Below are 21,870 nucleotides of genomic sequence, written 5' to 3' on the forward strand. Positions count from 1 at the left end.
TTTAAAAGTAAAAATGAAAATATACTTTAGTGTAGAATGATTCTAATTTTTTGACTAGAGCCTTGAAATACAAATATTTTCAAAAAATACGTTTCAACTTTATTTAATAATTAAAAAATATTCTTCGTACAATAAATTCTAAATTTCCAAAAAATACATAAGATATTAAGATAAGATAAAATTACATAAGATATTACTTTATTTAAGAGCTAAAAGATGTACAAGAAAAATTCAAATATAAATATTTCAATATCTGTGAATAACCAGGACAGAATAAATATTCTCTTAATTAGCTACCTTTACACTATATTGAATTAATTCCTTTAAATTAATATCTAATTTACATTAAATAAAATTTTAAATTTCTAAGGACTATAAAATATTACATATTTTAACTTTAAAACTAAAGAATCTACAGAAAAATTTGAAATGCAAATATTTTAATTGTCCTGAAAAATAAAAAAATTCTAAATAAAATTCACCTAAGAAACTGAGAAGTTAAATCATATTTGATAAATCAAAACAGAGATAGTAATTAATTGAGTAATAATATAATAATTTTATTTAAAAATAAAATCGAAACGCAAAATTTTTAATAACGAATTCTATACAAGAAATGATGAGATAAAATTCATAACAAAGATGTAACAGGTCAATACAACATAATACTTAAGGGGCGTGAGTAGTCTGTGACGTAGAGCACGAAGCGGGTCGTTTATCCAGGCCGTTCCGTAGCCTGTAGGGATGAATCAGAGTCGAGTCTGATCGGTAGCCGTCCACGGAGCTCGACCTGGCTTTTATTAGACCGGCTGACACCGAGGATCACTGCCAAACTAGGACCGCGCGAACAATGGCTTCCACGTATCGAGCCGGTCTGTTCGAAAATAACCACGACCAACCACTGCCGTTTCCTGTCCCGCTCTATCTCGTGCACAAGTACCTTGACTAAAAAGGAAATGGCCGATCGTGCGTGGAACGCCATGGTCGATTGGTACGAAAGGGAAAGTGCAAAGAAGAAAACGAAGAGGAGGAGGAGGAGGAGGAGGAGGAGGAGGAGGAGAAAGGGTGAAAGTGCATGAAGTTGATGCACTTGGGACAAAAAGAAGGGTAGAGGATTGAAAGGGATTCGAGGTGAGATTTCCGAATATCAGGTTCTCCGGATATTACCTAAGTAGACAAAATGGTGGAGCTGTAAGATTAAGTTGGGTAAAATGGAACACCTACTCGACAACTTATCCTGGATTAAATAGTTAAGTTTTAATTTTTTTTTTTTGCCGAAGTGTATATAATGTTAAAATGTATACAATTTTCTATTAAAAATTAGTATTAAGAATTGTTTTTTCCTTTTTTTTTAAGAAAAAAGATCTTTTTTTTAAAAAAAAATCAAAATGAGTATTTGAAATATAATTAATAAATAATTTTATTAACAGTAAAGCTAGAACAATCTTGAAAATAACAAGTTGAAATTATATAAACAATGAATAATATTCCACTAAAAATATTTTATTAACATTAGAGCTAGAACAATCTTGAAAGTAATAAGTTTTAATTTTTGTATTCTTGAAATTATATAAACAATGAATAATATTCCACTAAAAATATAAATATATTTTGTAAATCTATTCTACTAATTAATTCTCTAATGTATTATTGTTTTATACATACATCCATTAAAATTATCTACATATCTCTCACTCTCTTTTAACTTCCCTGTATATTCTATATTTGTAAATGAATATTTGAAATATAATTAGTAAAATAAATAATTTTATTAACAATAGAGTTAGAACAATCTTGAAAGTAACAAGTTTTAATTTTTTTATTCTTGTAATTATATAAACAATGAATAATATTCTAAAAACATTATAAATATACTTTTTAAATCTACATTCTACTAATTAATTTTCAATGTATTATTGTTTTATACATTAAAATTATCTACATATCATGGGGTATCATCTGATACAATAGTTTTTAACTTTATGAGAATTCCATACTTCATTTCAAATTTCCAACTATTATTTCCGTTTTCAATTTATTAGAGAATAATTAATATTATTATTCTAAAAATTAGCTGAAAGAATAATTTGGGATTAAAAATCCTAATCTTTTTAAACTTTTTAGAATCCATAGTTTAAGAATCATTAAACTAACATATTTAATAGTTCTATAATCAAATATATTACATAAAAAATATTAATTCAAAAATTTTAGACATTTTATTATATTTTTAGTATAGAAGAGTATAACCTAACATTTCAGAAAAAGTTTGATAGTTGCCCTCAATCCTCGTTGTTTCGATCTTCAAACCTCATCCCAGAATTCCCAGACTGCCTTCCCAGAACGCAATGGATCGATGATAGAGAACCTCCGAGAACTGTTTGGAATTTCGTCAACGTTGATCTCTGGCATTGGAAACCTTCGATTTTCTACCAATAGGGGAATAGGAATATCGAGAATAACTATTTTGTACGTAAATGTATCAATACGAAGATTAATTATAAATAATTATTTTAACAGTAATTGCGTTACAAATTTATAAATAAATTAATATATTTCTTTTCACTTTTGTAATTTTTAACAGAATTAATTGTGAATATTAAATTCACATTGATCTTTATATATCCAATTAAATTTATTATCATATTAAAAATAAAATTTTGAAGAAAAAAAACACAAAGCAAATTAATAAATATGATTTTTTTAAAATTTTCAATTTTTATCATTGTTTAATATAATAATTACCAGCTTGCTTGCTATTTATTACATATAAAATTTAATGTATCTACAATACAGTAAATTAATAGTACACATTGATTTTCATACACTCATATTAAAAATGAAACTTTGAGAAAAATACAATGTCAAACGAGTATAATAGACGTTAAAAATGAACTAGCATTACAACAAAAGATGGATAAATCAATGAGATTCATATATTTCAAAATTAAGAAGAAAATTAAAAAATCAAAATGATTCTCATAGCATTTGCTCTAAAAGCCACTTTCTTCACGTTTACATTTGCCAAATACATAGTTGATCGTCCTCGAAGGGTTAAGAGAGGATAATGCCACATGATTCGAGCCAATTGGAGAAAATTTTCGTAGGGACACGAGGAAAACGTATTGCTACGCATTAAAGGAGGGTCGATGAAATTGAAGGTATTGTGCACGTGATCTGCCGTAATGTCTCGTAGAGAACCGAGAAATCTGTCGAGAGAGAGTGGGAAATGACGCGGAAGGAAAGTTGATGGAAACCTGGAGAATGTCAGATGATTCGGTCAATGGCCACTTTTCATGAAGCAACACAAAAAATTACCAATTGATATGTACGTAATTGAATGCACGAATAAATCACGGAAATTGATGGAAAATATGTAATTTTTATTTTTCGAATAGGATTTCGAGATTGGCATTCGAAATCTTTGGAAAATTTTTCGATTTAAGGACAGATATTTAGAGAAAGATAATTTTATTATTATCATCTTGAATACGGAATTGTGATGATTTAGTAATCGTTGTTTATTGAAAAAGTTATTAAAGTTATTATCGAGTAGTTTTTAGTAATTATTGTGTAAAAATGTGTTACGTGCTATTAAAAAAAAATCTGATATTTAAACATCAATGCAACAATTCAAACTCAACACGTGGCGACAGTATTTCATACTACAAGTTCCATCATCATCCGCTATCACACACAACTTCCGGCGCATCGATTCGACAAAACCGGAACAACATCGATATCACTTTCCTGAACACATCTTCTACATCTCCTCTTTCACGCTATACTAATCACTATATCCAAAATTTCAGAAACAAATTAATAAATAAATAAAGATAAGTAAAAAGAAAAATTTAGTGTTATTTTATTTTCTAGCAAAAATCTAATTATTTTTAAAAATAAAATGGAATAAAAGATAAATTTATATTATTTTCAATTTTATAACAATAACCTAATTGTTTTGTTCTAAACATATCTTCTATATTCCTTTTTCATTATAACCAAAATTTCAAAAACAAATCAATAAATAAATAGAAATAAGTAAAAAGATAAATTCAGTATTATTTTGTTTCATAAAAATAACCTAATTGTTTTTAAAAAGAAAATGGAATAAAAGATAAATTCAGTATTATTTTGTTTTTTAGCAATAATCTAATTGTTTTTAAGAAGAATAAAAGATGGAATAAAAGATAAATTCAATATTATTTTCATAGTAATAATCTGTTTCAGTAGTAATAATCTAATTGTTTTGTCTTAAACACATCTTCTACATTTCTCTTTCATTAACTACTTTCATTAACCATTATAAGCAAAATTTTAAAAATATATCAATAAATAAATAGAGATAAGCAAAAGATAAATCTACAATAAAAATCTAACAATAATCTAACTGTTTTTAAAAAAGAAATTCAAATACAATCAAGTATTTTATTATATAAATTCATAGGAAAGAGTGAAATTTCTTGTTACGATTTACGAAAATTAATAATCGATTAATTCAATTAAGCAAATAATAATATATCATTGTATTATCGATTATTCCAATTTTGAATTATTCCAAGTTTGATTATTCGAATATTTGACATTTAGATTAACCAAAACTTCGAATAATCAATCATTACAGAATTTTATTTTTATTAAAACTATAAATATCAATAATCTTATTAAAAATCAAATCATTTCGTTTTCTACAAAATTTCTTCTCCTTTTCATATGAAATCAATATATAACCATATCCACAATTTTTCATCCATCTATCCATCGTTGCCCCATGATTCGAGAGAACGCGTATATATGCAACTGCAAGAATTCGCAGTTTATCAACGGATTTAAATCGTATTATTTGCGAAAGGGACGAAGGAAACCGCATTCCACCAAGTGTTTTTCACTTGGTTTCAAGCAACCAGACACGAGATATTTCGTCGCTCAAACGTGACAACGTTACTGTTTCAACCGTGTTTTACTTCTCCTCTCCTCACCATCTCTTTTTTCTTCTTCCTTCTTTTTTTCTTTCTTTCTTTCTTTTTTTTCTCCCTTCTATCGATTATCGTTACCCCATAGAGGATTCCACGAAGCTTAGCGGCGGGGTGAGAGCATCCGCTTGTAGCTTCGCTCTTGCACAGTGTCCCGGGGATTAGTTCTGGCTTTAATGTCCGACGACAAGGGATTTCAAAGGTAATTGAATCGGGTACAACGATTCGCCCGAGTCTTTAAAGCCGCGGGACAGATCGTAGACTAAGGTCGGCGGGCGATTATGTGTCGGGTTGACTGATGAAATTGCGAGTTTTGATTTTGCAGATGTGATTGAGGGGATTTCTTCGCGATACGATATTTTTCTCTTTTTTTTTTTTTCCTTTTCTATTCTTCGATTCTGCGATTGGCAGGGATGGATGAAATTGAAGGATTTATGGCAAAAATATTTTTTTGGAATTTATAATTCTTATTTTAAAAAATTTTTGTAATCTTTTTTCATGTATTCAGATTTAAAAATGAAATTTTTGTATATTGTTTATACGATTGGGAATTTCTAATTGAATTTCTATTATGAGATTATAGACATAATAAGTTGGATTGTTTTTTTTTAATAAAAGAATTAAAATGATATTAAAATTGAAAAATTTGGAATTTGGAAGGTTCGTATTACTCGTGAAAAGAAATGAAATTTTTCATTTGATGGATGACTTATCTCAGGTTTGATTGATTTCTTTACTCTTACTGAAAAAGAAAATGGAAATTATATGATGGATTATACAATATTTTTATAATTATTATCCTATAATATTACTTTATTTTTATCATATTAATAACGTATGATGTTAAAACAAGAGTCTGATTGTATAAATCACAAAGTTTTCAATTTTTCAATACAATGTAAAGAAAGTAAATTCCACCTACTTGTTATGATGTGCATCTTGAATTTCACTTTTTTACAGTTTTCTATACTTTAAAACAATATTACAAGTAATATTTTTATTATTATTACACAAAAAGTTTAGGGTCAATTAATTGATAGAAAAAGGATTTAGATTTTTTTAATAGGATAAAGTAAAAACACGTTCGTTTTAATAAAATTTAAGTTGGAAATTATGTTCGAAAAGAATAAAGAAGCAGCCAGAAGAATGCAAAAAGATTGAAACTCTTTAAGTAATCTTTAAGTATCTTATTTTATTATCCTGTAAATGTATTATCCAACATCCAATGAAATTTTCTAAATCCCTTTTGCACGACGAAATAAAAAAATTATATCTATCTTATTAAAATGCCAATCACTGAATATTTCAATTCTAAAAATTGAATATCATGGCAAATAAAAATAAAAATAAGCTTTGAGGTTTGCCATCCATTCTAAAATAATAAGCTAGAAGACAGCTATCTCGAATTTGCAACAAAGTTTAATATACCAAACTCACCAGCATACAGCAGCTTCTTTGGACAACTCAAATACGCAAATACGGAGTTGTATTTGAGAAACCATCCGATTCAGGAAGGTAATTAATCCGGTCAATCAAATTTTAGCACCGTCAGAATTATCTTCTTCAATCTGAAAAATTAAAATATATCGGTCAATATTAAATTTAAAAATTCTAATTATGAAATAAATTTTATGATTAATTAATATCATTTCATTGATCAATGATTCTTCGAATACTTTAAATACTTTAAATAATATTGAAATAATTAAAATCGACACCTAAAATTTTCCAGCATTTATATTTTTTCAAATATATAACTTTATATTATACAAACTTTATATTATACATTATATATTATATTATATTATATTACATTATATTACATTATATTACATTATATTACATTATATTACATTATATTATATTATATTACATTATATTACATTATATTACGTTATATTACATTATATTACATTATATTACATTATATTACATTATATTACATTATATTACGTTATATTACATTATTACATTATATTATATTACACAAAGAGATAGAGCAAAAAAGATGCTGAAATTCTTTCATCTCAAAGAAATTTTTTGTCGACATTTATAATTTTTTTAATAAAATTTATAAAAATATAATATAATATAATATAATAATATATTAAAAATTTATAATTTTTTTATCAGATTAGACGAATAATCCATTTTATATTTTATTCCTCTCTGCATCAATTTATCTTCACAACGATATTATAATAACAATTACATTACTTCGAAATACACAACTTCGTCCTTCCTTCGAGAATCTCCTCGAAATTATCGAAAAATCGTTCATCCACGAATCCCAAATGGAACTAAGAAGGACAAAGAACGAAAAGAAGAAGATCTCGCGTACAGGAGCAAGAGGAGGGCGACGAGGGAACGGGTTTGAATTCGAGTGCACAGGCTGGTACACGCGTTATCCGGTTAATTCTTTCTGACTGGCTCTCGGCGAACAGAACCGGAAGTGGTGCCTCTCTCTTTTCGTGTCAGATGGCCCGTGCTCGTTGGGCACGTCGTCGATTTCCCCAGTTTTGATCTGCCATGTGGAAGGATCTGATCGCTATGAAACGAGCATCGGCCTACGAACGAACCGAATCTGTAATCGGATGGCTGAAGATCGGGGGGGCCTGTGTGACGGTAGCAAAGGTAACCAAAGCTTGTGAACATAATGAACGATATTTCGAACCTGCTTCTAACCCTTTTTTCTTTTTGTTGTAAGAGGAGGAAAGAGGGAAAAAATTAGTCGCGGTGCAAAGAAGCGTTGACTCGTGAACGAAGAACCGGAAGAAGATTTATCGATCAGGGATTCGAGTAGAATAAACTCGATCGGGGAGAGTTTAAGAATCGTGTTTCAAGTTTTTTGTTTTGATTTCAAACGATGTTGAAACGTACGTACATTGATTTCAAACGACATTGAAACGTACATTGAAACATACGGTAATAATATATTGTGTGATATATTGTGTAATTGTAATATATTAACATTTATTCTTTTGGAATGATTTGTAATAAAATTTAAATATTTAATTAGAAAAATATATAATTGAAACATACAGTAATAATATATTGTGTAATATATTATATTAACATTTTTTTTTTGGAATCGTTTGTAATAAAATTTGCGAAATATTTAATTATAAAAATGTGTAATTGAAATATACGGCAATAATATATTATATAATTGTAACATATTAACATTTGTTCTTTTGGAATGATTTGTAATAAAATTTGGAAAATGTTTAATTATAAAAATATGTAATTGAAACATATGTTAGTAATATATTAGATAATTGTAATATATTAACATTTGTTTTTTTTAAATGTTAATGATTTGTAATAAATTTGTAATAAAATGTTTAATTATAAAAATATGTAATTGAAATATACAGTAATAATATATTGTGTAATTGTAATATATTGTATTAACATTTGTTTTTTTTGGAACGGTTTGTAATAAAATTTGGAAAATGTTTAATTATAAAAATATGTAATTGAAATATAAGTTAATAGTATATTGTGTAATCGTAATATATTAATATTTTTTTTTGAATGGTTTGTAATAAAATTTGGGAAATGTTTAATTATAAAAATATTAAAATTGAAACATACGGTAATATTATATTGTGTAATATATTGTATAATAAATTGTAATATATTAACATTCAATCAATTTTTATTATTTCAATTTTTTTAAGGAAATAATAAAAATATATATATAATAATAATATATATATAAAATATGTATATATATAATAAAATATATATATATATAACAAAAATATGTATATGTACATGTTTCTTTGAAATTATTTTGAAAAACAAGCGATACGTTTATCCAAGGATGAATAATCGAAATCGTAGAATCGTAATAGATTAAATAAATGTTATAGCAATAATAGTGAAAGAAAGGAGAATGGATCCGAGAAGAATGAAACAAACACAGTGGGAAATGGTCGAGCGGCTTTTGTTTCCTCAGGATTATCAACTGTAAATTTGATTTTGATTTTAATTCTCTCTCGGCCAGGTTTGCGAGTCTATTGGGTTGATTTTGATTTAAACCCTCTTGAGCGGCGAGATAATACGTACATGTGGATGGAACTCAGCAGCCGGAATTTTATTAATTAATTTCATCGCATCATCACGCGTAATGAAGCATTATATGCTTGCCGAGCTTCGTTATGCGTCATTTCGAATATTATTCAAATTTAAATGGATAATCGATATCGCGTTTTTTGACGATGGTCGAAAATATCGAACGTCAATTTCGCAAAATTATATGGGAATAATTCGCGATTTTTCGATTAAATATTTGGATTAAATTACGAATATCTGATTGTTAATAGGATTTATTTGGTTGAAGAATGCTTCGATATTTTAACTCGATCAATTATATAATTTATATATTAATTCTATGAAATAATTTTCAAAATAAGAATGTGGATATCGGTATATTAGATGTTGGCAGTTAATGGCTACGTGGCGCTAGTTATCATAGCGTTAAAGGGAACCAAATTAATCGAAAGTAATTCTGCGTCCATTTTATATTCAAAATTATTATTTTTTTAAATAAATATATCTCTAGTGAAAGCTGTTGGAAAAATAAAGAAAATAAAATACTTGTGGATATGTTGTATCATTACCGGTAATACTACTAAATTTCCAATGATTTATTCTTATTACTATTTATTGCACACTATTCTACCGCAAACTATGGCAATTAATATAAATTTTCTCTCTATTATAAATTTTCTTGTAAAGAATTACATACACAAAGATTATTTTCTTTCGAAAAACGCACAATGGTTTGAATAATAGGAATTGATTGGACAAAATTATATTTCTCTGGTTTTGAGTTTATATTTAAGGAGATTTAAGTTTTAGAAAATAAACTGCTTTATATAATTAGAAATAAACTGCTTTATATAATTTATTATTTCATTAAAAATGTATATGATATAAAAGTATGATGATATAAAAAGAATTAATATTGCATTTAATTAATATAAAATAAAAAAGAAAATATATGATAATCAATATACAAAGAATATATAAATATATAAATATTTGTGATTTGAATCCTTAAGTAACCGTGCAAAATATCTGGCAGATATAGCAAAAAATAATAGGTAATTAACTTAGAAACGCTTCGAATTTGACAAACATACAATAAACTGAACCTTAATAATTAAAAATGGTATTCTAGAAACAGATAAGAAAAGATATTAAGAAACTAAGAAACAGATATTAAGAAAAAAATGCTATGGCTATATCCTCGATAATCCTATTCTATAAATTCCGATAAATATGGGCCAGAAATGAAGCTAAACCATGATAATTTAACAAAATAATAATAAAAATGGTAAAACGAAAAATTATAAAATGAAAAAAGTACTATAAGAAAATATACTTCATATCGACCGCTCAAAAATTGAAAAAAATAAAAAAAATTGCCAATTAAAGTTAGAAATATTATTATTGTTATTTCTCTAAAATATAATAAATAAACAATGATAGAAATGCATATATCATAATATAGCATAGCTTAAAATTAATCCATAAATATCAATGGCTAAATCAAAGAATCCGCTAGATTGTGTTTGTATATATCATGGACGGCTGTATATTAAAATTAATTTTAATTTAGTTTTGCAAAGTTTTGCAAATCAAATATGGTGTGAAAAAGAGTTTCTATTTTTCATACATTTAATTGTTATTGCATGGAACGACGTGGAACATATAAAAAATCATTGACAAATCATTACAAATTGTGTGAAATTCTAATATGAAAAAAAAAACAAAAAACTTATTGATAATTTATAATAATTTAAATTAAAATAGATGTTTTGAGATGTTATATTCGTTATAAAATTGAAATTTAAACGTTTCTTAAAAAATTTACAGAATATTTCTCAATTATCGAAATGTGACCGATCACTTATCAATTCTCTGTCCATATACACATATTTTGTTCAATCTGTAAACATTTAAGAAAAAGGATTCAAAATTTTAATGTATAAGAGTTTCAACGTATAATTGTTATACATTATACATTACATTGAAACAATTATTTTTTTATACATTTAAAAATGAATTTTTTTCCAATCAATATACATTATTCGAATCATTGTAGGCTAAATTCCTCGAAATAATTTAGCCGATGTAACATATACCAAAATACAAAATATATACCAAAATACAAAAACACGTATTACGGCGTATTACTTAACTCAAATACGCTATTATAATCTCGATATGTCGAAACTTGAACACACACGAGCGAGAAAACACAAAAGAAGTGGCAATGTCGGATCGACAATCCATTGGAACCGGCTGCTTCGTGGTGAGCATCGGGCGGATGATACGAAAGGCCAAACGGGATGGTTTATAAAGCGGCCTCCTCATCCTCCCCGCTCACGTATCGTCCGCCGTCGACACATTTAACGATGCGAGTGACGTTTAGTCGTGGGTACAAACACGTGAAAATTTCTATAGGCCGGTACACACACGATGTATAGCCTTCGCTTTATGGCATCGTTCGAGCGACAAATTGCACTAAAAATAAACGTTCGCGCTCGGTTGCCACTACTGGCTATTCGCGCGTGCGAAGGTGGCCTCGAACCGGTCGTGTCCTGTGTTCACAAGCCAATCCAAGCCCTCTCTTCCTTTGAAGTGTAGACGATTGGAAGTCCCCAGGCTTGCGAATTATGTGGCCGTTACGTTTTTACACCATGACCTACCTGCACTATCGCCCTTCCTCCTCACGATGGATTTATTTGGAACAACGTCGAGTCGATTCTTGCTTGGAGGACGTAAAAGACGAATTCACCATTTTTCTGGATTTCTATAACATTCATTCATAATGAATATGAAAAATTGAAGTTATTTATACTCGTTCAATGATTGAATTCGATTCACTTAATTTATCAAAATCAGTTGAGAATTTTAAATTAAAGTTAAAATTAATTTTATTTTAATAAGTTGCTTGAATATTTTATTATTCAAGGTATTGAGTAATAGTGACGTAGTAGTAATAATAAATATAATTCTTTATATATAGGTTTATATACTTTTTTGAGAATATTTGTTTTCTTATTTCAATATGCTTTAAAGATATTTCTATATGCTTTTGAAAAAGATATTTTCAAACTTTGTTAGTGCAATTGGTGTATGAATACACCATCATTTGTTATTGAATAACAAATTTGATCTATCACTATGGAAATCATCTATCGTTTATCATCAAAATAGAAACTGACTCTACTTTGATATTCACTTTGGTGAAATACAAATGAAAACAATTTTTTATTTGTGGATGAATCATTCACATGAATGTGCAATAAAAAGTTTGAATTTGCGTTAAGGTACAAGAGATAGTTTGATAAAGATGGTTTGTCTCTAGAATATTATTATGCTAATTGAAAAAAAAATTCTTGTACGAAAATATTGCTTATTTATTAAATGGAAAAGAAATGGATAAAAAAATAAAAGAAGGAAACAAAATGGCGTGAAAAAAGTTTATAACAAAACTTATTACAGAACAGGCCAAGTAGTAACAGTTTGACTTTACAATACAATTATGCAAGAATTATTACGCTTATAATTAAAAATTCTATTATTCTATTATTTCCAAATGAATACACAAAACATGAGAAAATGGTAAGAAATTAGAGAGTTTGCTTCACGCATTGAAAGAAACTTTTTCGAAATATAGTTCATTACGTTCTACATAAAATTACATTAAAATCAGATTTTCAAAATACGTAAATTCTTTGTAAGACAGCATGAATTAATTCAGACAAATTAGAAATTCAACAACGATTCAGAATTAAAAAATTCTCAGCAACTATATGAAAATTCTCAGTGCCAAAATTTTTTAATTAAAATATTTCAAAAGAGTAAGGATAAAAAATTCTTGCAATTATAATTACTGCCTTTTAATAATTTTTCTAAAAAGTTGAATCAGCAACCATGGTTTAAAGTCTTTTAACAGATAATGCATCTCTGGTATAACAGAATCTCATGGAAAGGAAAGACGTAACATCGAGACGCGTCTTTGCAACAGATATAATTGGAATTTCCCTTAATTAGCTCATCTCAGCCATCAGACGAGCTGCATAACGCATTCGACGCTCATTCAGACATCCAGCATTGGGAGATTAACAGCTCCAAAGGGAGCAAGAAAGATGTAAATCGTCTCGGCTGAGATATTAAGACGTTAGGCTGATCTGACAACTGTGACACATCCAGAAGGAATAAAGTGAAAGGAACATAGCAAAAAACTGAAATATTTTCAATAAACAAACATTATTTGAAAATAATATATTATTTAATATACATATCAAATATTATTTATTTATATTTACAATTAGATTTAAATTGTGAATGAAATATTTTTTGTACAATTAAAATGACTTATATTGTTCATTTTTCATTTCTTATTCTTTGCAAATAAAAATGAAAATAGAATGAATTTTTTTATTTCTTTATATAAATATGTATAATATAATTATATACAATTATACATAATGATATTACATGTAAATATGAATTTCTTTATATATTTTTTTATATTTGTAATTGTTATTTTTGTTTATATTCAAGTTACCATATAGATTCATGTAAATAATTATTATTATTTAAGCGTCAAAAATGATTATTCTCTACTTTATTTTCCTTATTTCTTAAGTATTAAAAATTGATTGAATTTTATATATGTCGTGTTATAATAAGATTTTATTATATTGTAATGTACTGTAATAATATTAAACTTAAAAATTTGATTCAATTATTATTACCTGAAAGATTTTTTTTATTATATTTCAATGAAATACCTGACTCCATTTTATTCAATTCTATTCAATTTTTTTCTATCTCTAATAATGTTAAAGATGTAGCTCAGTTATGTAAGACATCCTTTATAATAGGATCTTTTTAAATATATCATATTGAATTTTTTTATATTAAACGACAGATATCAGATATGAATTTCAAAGGTATAGAGGGAAAATTCAACACACCTTCATTTCATAAGATTTATCAAGATTCTCAGCATCAAAAATTCTCTTCTCAAAGAGAAGCATATTCAGATGAAAAGTGAAATGACTGAATGCAAATAGCATATGTTACTTATCGAATTTTCTTCTCAATACCTTGCACAAACTTTCAAATTGATATTTTATACGAAATTTAAAGAAAAAAAAAATTCTTCAAATGAAATCGAAGATCAAGAAATCTTTAACCTCGATGTATATATTAAAAGTATTATGCTTCGATAAATGACTAATTCACAATAAGAAATAAATATTGTATTGGAAAATTAATTTTTTAACAAGGGAATTAATACGTTTTTTTTTTACTGATATTTTTATTTTAGATAAGACCAGGGAAAATAAATACTTTCAAACAAAAAATTTTTTAATACTAGAACAACCGAATTGGTATTTTATATTTTTTGTTTTATGATATTTGAGAATATGAAAATATACATAGAAATGTAATTGAATTATTTTCATCGTTTTATTTATGAAATATAAAATAAACATTTAGATTCTTTAGATAAATCGATAATACTAATATTATTAATATAAATAAATTACAAGCTAATAGTTAAATAAAGAAATAATATTTCAAATATATATTAATATATATATATATATAAGAATCATAAAAATAATTTGAAATAAATATATTGCGTTTATTTGCAAAATGCAATCATATTCTTTTTTTAAATTAAATTATATAATTTTTCCCGTATATATCAATTTTACATTTGATTTTGTAATTGGTTTGTTTTTACATTCAAAGATATTGAATCATTACTCGAATCATTTCCACGCTTTTCTCAAAATATATCAAACCATTTTTCAAAAATTTCTCCAAAAATATCAAGCCAACAATTTTCCCAAATTTTCCACGCTTTTTTCGAGATGCTACACCATCCAACCATGTCACCATCATCTACCATTCCGCCAGAATCAGTCGTTTTTCTCCCGGAAACACATCCCTATTTACAGAAGCGCAAAGCGAGTGACTAAGAGTAGCAATCTCGACAGGTTACACGTAGCCACAGGACAACACGAGCCGTGTAACGAACTTGCCAGGTGTGTACACCTGCGTGTAGTGTGCACATGGATATCTATATGTATGCAGGTGCACACGTAACCATGCGTAGCGTACACATGACACGTGGTCAATGAAGCATCGGATACGATAACAGTAACGGTCAGGGACGATGTTAGATGACGTCCACACTGTGATTGGAATTGAATCTTGCATCGAAATTTTTGGCAAAAAGAAGAGAAAGTTATTATTGAAAATTCATAAAGAACGTAGGAAAATAATAAAAGGAGGAGGTTGATATTGAATGACCTTTAATGATCTTCAGTTATAAATTATTATATTTGTCTTAAAATATTATAAAAGATAGATAAAAAAACATATTATTCAATTAAAGAAATGAAATTTTAATTTTTATGTTTAAACTAAGCAAACTAAGTTTTGAAACATTTTTTTCTACAATTAAAATAAAATAATCATGTACAATATATAATTCTTTTTCTTAATATTTTATTTTTTATTAATTACCATTTTATAACTAGAATATTAATATATTCGTGTACATATATATACACGAATATTGGTTGATGCTTATTGTAATAATAAGTACATGAACAATACTTCTCAATATACATATGATAAATAATATAAATAATTTAATTTTGTATCAAATAAAGTAAAAGAAAAATAAAATAAAAAATTAAATATACTATAATGTATTCCTACAATAATTATTATATTGAATCATGTTTCTTTAATTATAGTAATATTTCGTGATTTTTGTTTATTGCCTTGACTGTAATATTGTAATAATTATAATTAATTTTCAAAAACAATTCTCATTCATGATAAAGATTCACAGAAAATATCGAAACGGTTATTCAGCTATAAAAATCAAACTCAAATCAATGAAGAAATGAAGAAATGATCAAACGAATGCGAAATTCTTTATGACAGGGTTTAATTTTCGAAAATGAATATTATTTGAAACTCCATTGATCTATATTTTGTGGAGCAATTCGTGGAAACGAGTTACACGAAATTCGAAACAAATCGAATCGCAGTAAAATACTAAAAAGTTTTCATTTTCATTGAATTTTATGAACAAAAATTTGAACTCACTTTGAACTTATTCTGTATCAAAATGTATTTGATAAAAATATTCTGATGAATTCGATTTCTTTCTTTTTATTTTTAATTTTTAATTACATTCTATATAATTCTTTTTAATTGTTTTCTATTGTTGTCGTGATAATTGTAAACAATATGCAAAAAAAAATATATATATATAAAACATAAATGAAATACTTATTACATTATTTAATATATAAATCTTTAATAATAATAATATATAATAATAATAATAATATATAAAATATATTATAATATATAATAATATATATAATAATATATCTTTATTCATAGAAATATAATTCTATGAAAATATTATTATCTGTTATATGAGATTTAATCAAAAAGTTCAATGTTTTTATTATTTATAAAGAATTAAATTTTATAAATTATTATGACATCATAAATTATTTATCACAATTTCTATACATCTTTTTCCTTTCTATTTTCATACGAATTTTTGAATTTTTATATTCACATAAATAAATTACTTTCTGTCTCATCTCAATTCCCTGAGAGTGGTGCTACAAAATGAAAAGCAACCTTGTAACATCGCAATTTAACGCGTGACAAAATATTTATAAATACAAAAGTTTATAAAAACTCTCATCCTTCTGCGTCATACATCTAAGTGGGGAAAGAGAAAATATCGCAATTTTATTTTATCGTGACGATGCCCAACGAAACCAGCGTAAAACGTCATCGAAATTTGAATATTTACAACTGTAGGGATTAATCGTCGTCGTAATTAAACACAACCAAAGTGATGGTATATTTATATAAACGATTCTGTACAGCCAATCACAAAAATGTCAATTATATATTTATTAATAAATATTTCAAGATAAATTAACAAATTGTGTTATCAAAACCAACAATAATTTTGTTTTCTATAAAATATTGTGAATATATTAAGCACAATTTATCATACAAACACAAATCATAGGATTATAGTTAATTCTAGAGATCAAAAGAAAATTTGCTGTACAAAAATGTTATTTGAGATTTATTTATCAAACTTTATTTACATATGAAAATTTATATATGTGTAGAAAATTTAGATCTACAGAAATATATAGAATCCACATGATATGCAAAAAGGTATAAATAATCAAATTAAACAAAATACGTTCTATGATACTTCAAAGGTGAAACATTTTTATTGCTGTAATTGTATTAATGAAAATTTTAAATTATAAAAAATCAATCTAGTTTATCTGCATATATATATATTTTTTAAATATTTATCTTTATATTTTATCAAATGTCGTGTTTTGCAATATCATATAAAATATAAAATATTTCAAGTGTTTAGAAAATAAAATAAAATTTTTAATCTTAAAATGTGTTCAATTTTTAATCTTAAAATATGTTCAAGTTTTAATCTTTCATCTTACTTTTTAAAAAATATTTTTTCATTGAAAATTTAAATGTCGATTTCATTTTTTTTTGTCAAAGAAATTACTGCATACTATTACAGACATGTATACTAATTTATATATTTTTATTAAAATTTTCGGATTAAATGGATTTTCTTGATAATAATACAAATACTTTTACGACCGACTGTACTTACATTCTACCGACGAAAAAAGAAAAAGAAAGGAAAAAATTTCCACCATCGAAATCTGCGCGAGAAAAAAAAAAGAAAGATCATTCTTGTTTTTGCCAACGTTTAAATTGCAACTAATTAACGCTCCTTTTTTCTGCGTAAAAAAATTCCGAAAATTCAGCGTTTTAACAAATTGAATGCGAACAAAGTAGATAGAAATTAAACAAAATACAGGGAGAAAATGAAACGATAGGTATGCGGTTCATACCACGGTTAATTAACTCCCGACGAAATTGAAATGCATTGTAAGATACGAGTTTCCAATATTAATTTCGCATCTACAAGTCTACGTGGCGCGCGTTTTTCTTCAACTTAATTATTTTTCGAAATAGTGTCCAGTGCGATAAATCATTTCAATTACATTTTCGTAGCTTGTTTATCGAGCTCAAGATAATATTGAAATAAAATACTTAAAAATAAAATATATTTATTGGGCTAGATTTTATTTACTTTACTCGAACAAAGATATTTCTCTATGTTATTCAATTTAATAACTGAACTTGAATTTTATTATATAATTTATAATATATAAAATATAAAAACTAAATATAATAAACTAAATAAAATATAATATATAAAAACTTTTATTATATAATTTCAAAAGATTATCTAATATTTGCTATATTTTTGTATGCTATTTCTGTAGAAATTCTTTTCGATTTCTATAATGACAGATTTATCGTAATTTAAATATTTTTCTGATGTCATGTTTAAAATGAAATAAATTTTGAGAGTAAATATCATCACGCTATAAAAAATTCCAAAAAGATTCAAATTTTAATAATTTATTATAGAATAAAAAAATGGAAATTTGTAACTCATTTTTTTGTATGAAATATATTCATTAATTTAATTCGAAAAAATTATTTGAAAATAATTTTGTTTTATTTTATATAGAATGAAACTAGTTTTCTTACTTTTTTAAAGTAAAAACGTGTTTAAAATCTATTATTATAACAAATTATTGTTAGTTGTTTTGTTTCGAATAAAATTCTCAACTTATTATCTGTACATAGAATTATTAATTAGAATAAAATTTAAATTTAATTATTGTGAAATTTTTTAAAATAATACATTCACTAAATTTATTAAACTTAATAAAAATATACTAATAATATATGTAATACATATATAAATAATCCTCAATGAAAGAATCACATAATAAAAATCACATAACAAAAAACCGCACTAAACTAAAAACAAAAAAATCATTTCTATGTAGAGGAATTAAATTACACCTATTTCTCTTTTTCCATCGCGTTTTAAATACTACGTTCTGGACATCCGCCTCTAAAAATAAATTAAAATCGTCTCCATACTCAGAAACTCGATTGTCAATTGGAAAAGACAAAGAACGTAAAAAGAAAAAATGAAAAACAACTCGCCTCGATGAACATTGTTGTGGACGGTGTTTTAGCCTCGAATCGAAATCAATAAGCCGATTATTGGTCGAGCTGAACACAGATTACGTTGCTTTGAATTGACACCCTGACACGGGCATCCATGCAACGATTGAATTTCGCGGACTTTCGAGACGGGCGGACGTCCGCTCTAGTTCCTTTTTCCATGTCTGATACCGTGAAATCATGCTCAATGTAATCCTCGCAGACACTTCGCGAAGAATCAACCTTTTATGACAACCCAGCCAAGTTTGCAACCATTGTATGATCATATTATTTACTTACATGATGGTAAACAATACGAAACAGTGCCATGAGACGAAAAGAAAGATAAAGATTGAAAAAGGAAAAGAAAACGTGTCTTTTTAACGCCATCTATACTAATTAATATCTATTATAATATTCAATCATGTAAATAAAATTAATATAAAAAAAACAATATTTATTTATTATTTATATGATATACAAGACATGTGTAATATGAAAAATATATATTTAAATAATAATAGTAAAAATTCACGATTTAGCAAAAATAAACAATAAACAAAAAAGATATAAAAGATTAAATTAGTAAATTAGTAAATATTATTAATAGATATCGATACTGAATTGATAGCGAAACCAAACAAAAACTATAAAGAATAAAAAAATTAAAGAATCATAAAATATTAATGGAATAAAATAAGTAAAAATTCTAAAATTATAAATATTATATAGTATTATATTATATAATATGATATAATTAGTATCTTAAGCCTAAATTTTAATCAAAATACGCAATAGTAATAGATCATAGAGAGTTTCGTGTACCCGCATACCCCTATCAATAATTTATAGATAATACAAAGTGGTATTGTCAATATTAGATATTTCGATTATTCGAACAATCTAACTAAAACAATCGATATTATTTAATATCGTATTTAGAAATATATTCTCTCATAAATAATTTTTACTTTTCTGTTTAACTTAATTTTTAAAAGTCACAATTATAATATAAAAAACAAAACTTGTAAAAAAAAATACTAGAAAAATCTAATCAAATTAGAAATATGATAAGCGAAAATATAACATTTTAAATAAATTATATATCAAAACTTTACTATTTAAAAATTATTATATATTCATGAATAAATGAACATCTAGAGCAAAATTTCATAAAATTAATTATAATGGAATTATAATTAATTAAAATTATTTATAATGGAATTAAAAATATTGCAATTTTATTTATATATGATATACATATAGAAATAATCGAAAATTTTTAATATTCCTAAAATGTCATTATTTATTAAAAATTGATATTGAAATCATTATATAAAATAAATTATATAGTTATATTTATATAAAATTTTATCTACATACGTATATATGCATAACGATGTCATGATTTTTTCTTTTCAATTTTTCAACAATATGGCGAATAACCACCAAACACACAGATAAGTAACAAAAAAAAAACGAAAATCGTTTTACATCGTAGAACTAAAGAGAAGGATAATCTTGCCACCTGTTTACTTGATACAAATTTCACAAAACAAACACGAAAAGGAACGAAACTGACAACAAGCAAAACTAACGACACACTCTTGTTTCTAAATTTCATTTAAACTGAAAGGAAAACAAAACGAATCTAACACGATGGATGACAGAGGGCACTATGTATGGTATATGTCTAATTTTCAAGCAGAGGGCGTTGAATCGATAGATCATTGACTGTAATATAGATTTTGACGGTTATGTCTCGCACAACGTCAACAATGGGGCAAACGGTGGGACGCATGCCTCATACATGGGCAGATTTATTGAAGGAAAGAGATCGTGTTTTATATTGGAGTGGTGAGGTTTTATCAAAAGTGATCGACAACGTAAACGAAGAAAGATCATTCCTGATCGATTACGGCAATGAAAGCATTGATAAAAAAATCGATTCGTGGATGGATTCGAACGAAGCACGAATCGATAGAATTTTCAGTAAACATCCAAACCTGCCAGAATCATTTAAACTTGAAGTGACAAACGAACTCAAACAAGTGATTATATATTTTTTTAATTTCTATTAATTTCTTTAAAGTGAAAGGTTAAATTTTATTAATAAATAACATGTATTTTTATTCGTAAATAAAACAATATAGAATTTTATTTTGATATAAATAACAATATTATTAATGATAATAATTTGATATTGTATTTAGATAAAAGAAGATTTAAGAATAAAAATGAGACATGATTACTACCATGGCTATAGAGACATGGACAAGTTTACAAAAAAAGTAGACAGATTAGGAGAACGACAGCGTAAAATACACGGGAAACTTCTACATATTGAAAATATTTGCGATAATAATATAAAAGAATTTCGAAGAAGATTCGGCCCTTTGCGAGTGAAAACGTTCAAAAATCTTAAATCAGGTGAAAAAATGATAGTTAAAGACAAGAGACTGAAGTCACAGTTTGCTAAACGAGTATGCATTTATAAATTTGTTTTTATAATTTTTTTTCTTAAGCAAATATATATATATATATATATATATATATATATATAATAATTATATTACTTTTTTCTCTAATTTCTTTAGGTATACGATATTGATCACAAAAATGTACAAGAATGTGCGAAATGTATCGACAAGTTAATAAAGATTATTGAAAAAAAAGCTATGTTTAAACAATGATTAAAATTAGATAAATAAATAATCATTAAAAT

At 25.8% G+C, this 21,870-nt stretch overlaps 1 protein-coding gene across 1 annotated transcript; it reads left to right on the forward strand.

Annotated features, from left to right (window-relative positions):
- Nucleotides 1-20,923: 20,923 nt before the first annotated feature.
- Nucleotides 20,924-21,862, forward strand: LOC122715663. Its single transcript, XM_043938023.1, has 3 exons — nucleotides 20,924-21,196; nucleotides 21,359-21,628; nucleotides 21,743-21,862. The coding sequence occupies exons 1-3, from the start codon at nucleotides 20,924-20,926 to the stop codon at nucleotides 21,836-21,838; spliced, it is 639 nt and encodes a 212-aa protein (XP_043793958.1). The 3' UTR covers nucleotides 21,839-21,862.
- The last annotated feature ends 8 nt before the right edge of the window (nucleotides 21,863-21,870 follow it).

The sequence above is a fragment of the Apis laboriosa genome, unplaced genomic scaffold, assembly GCF_014066325.1.
Source record: "Apis laboriosa isolate Shangri-la unplaced genomic scaffold, ASM1406632v1 scaffold39_cov144, whole genome shotgun sequence".
Classification (NCBI taxonomy): Eukaryota; Metazoa; Arthropoda; class Insecta; order Hymenoptera; family Apidae; genus Apis; species Apis laboriosa.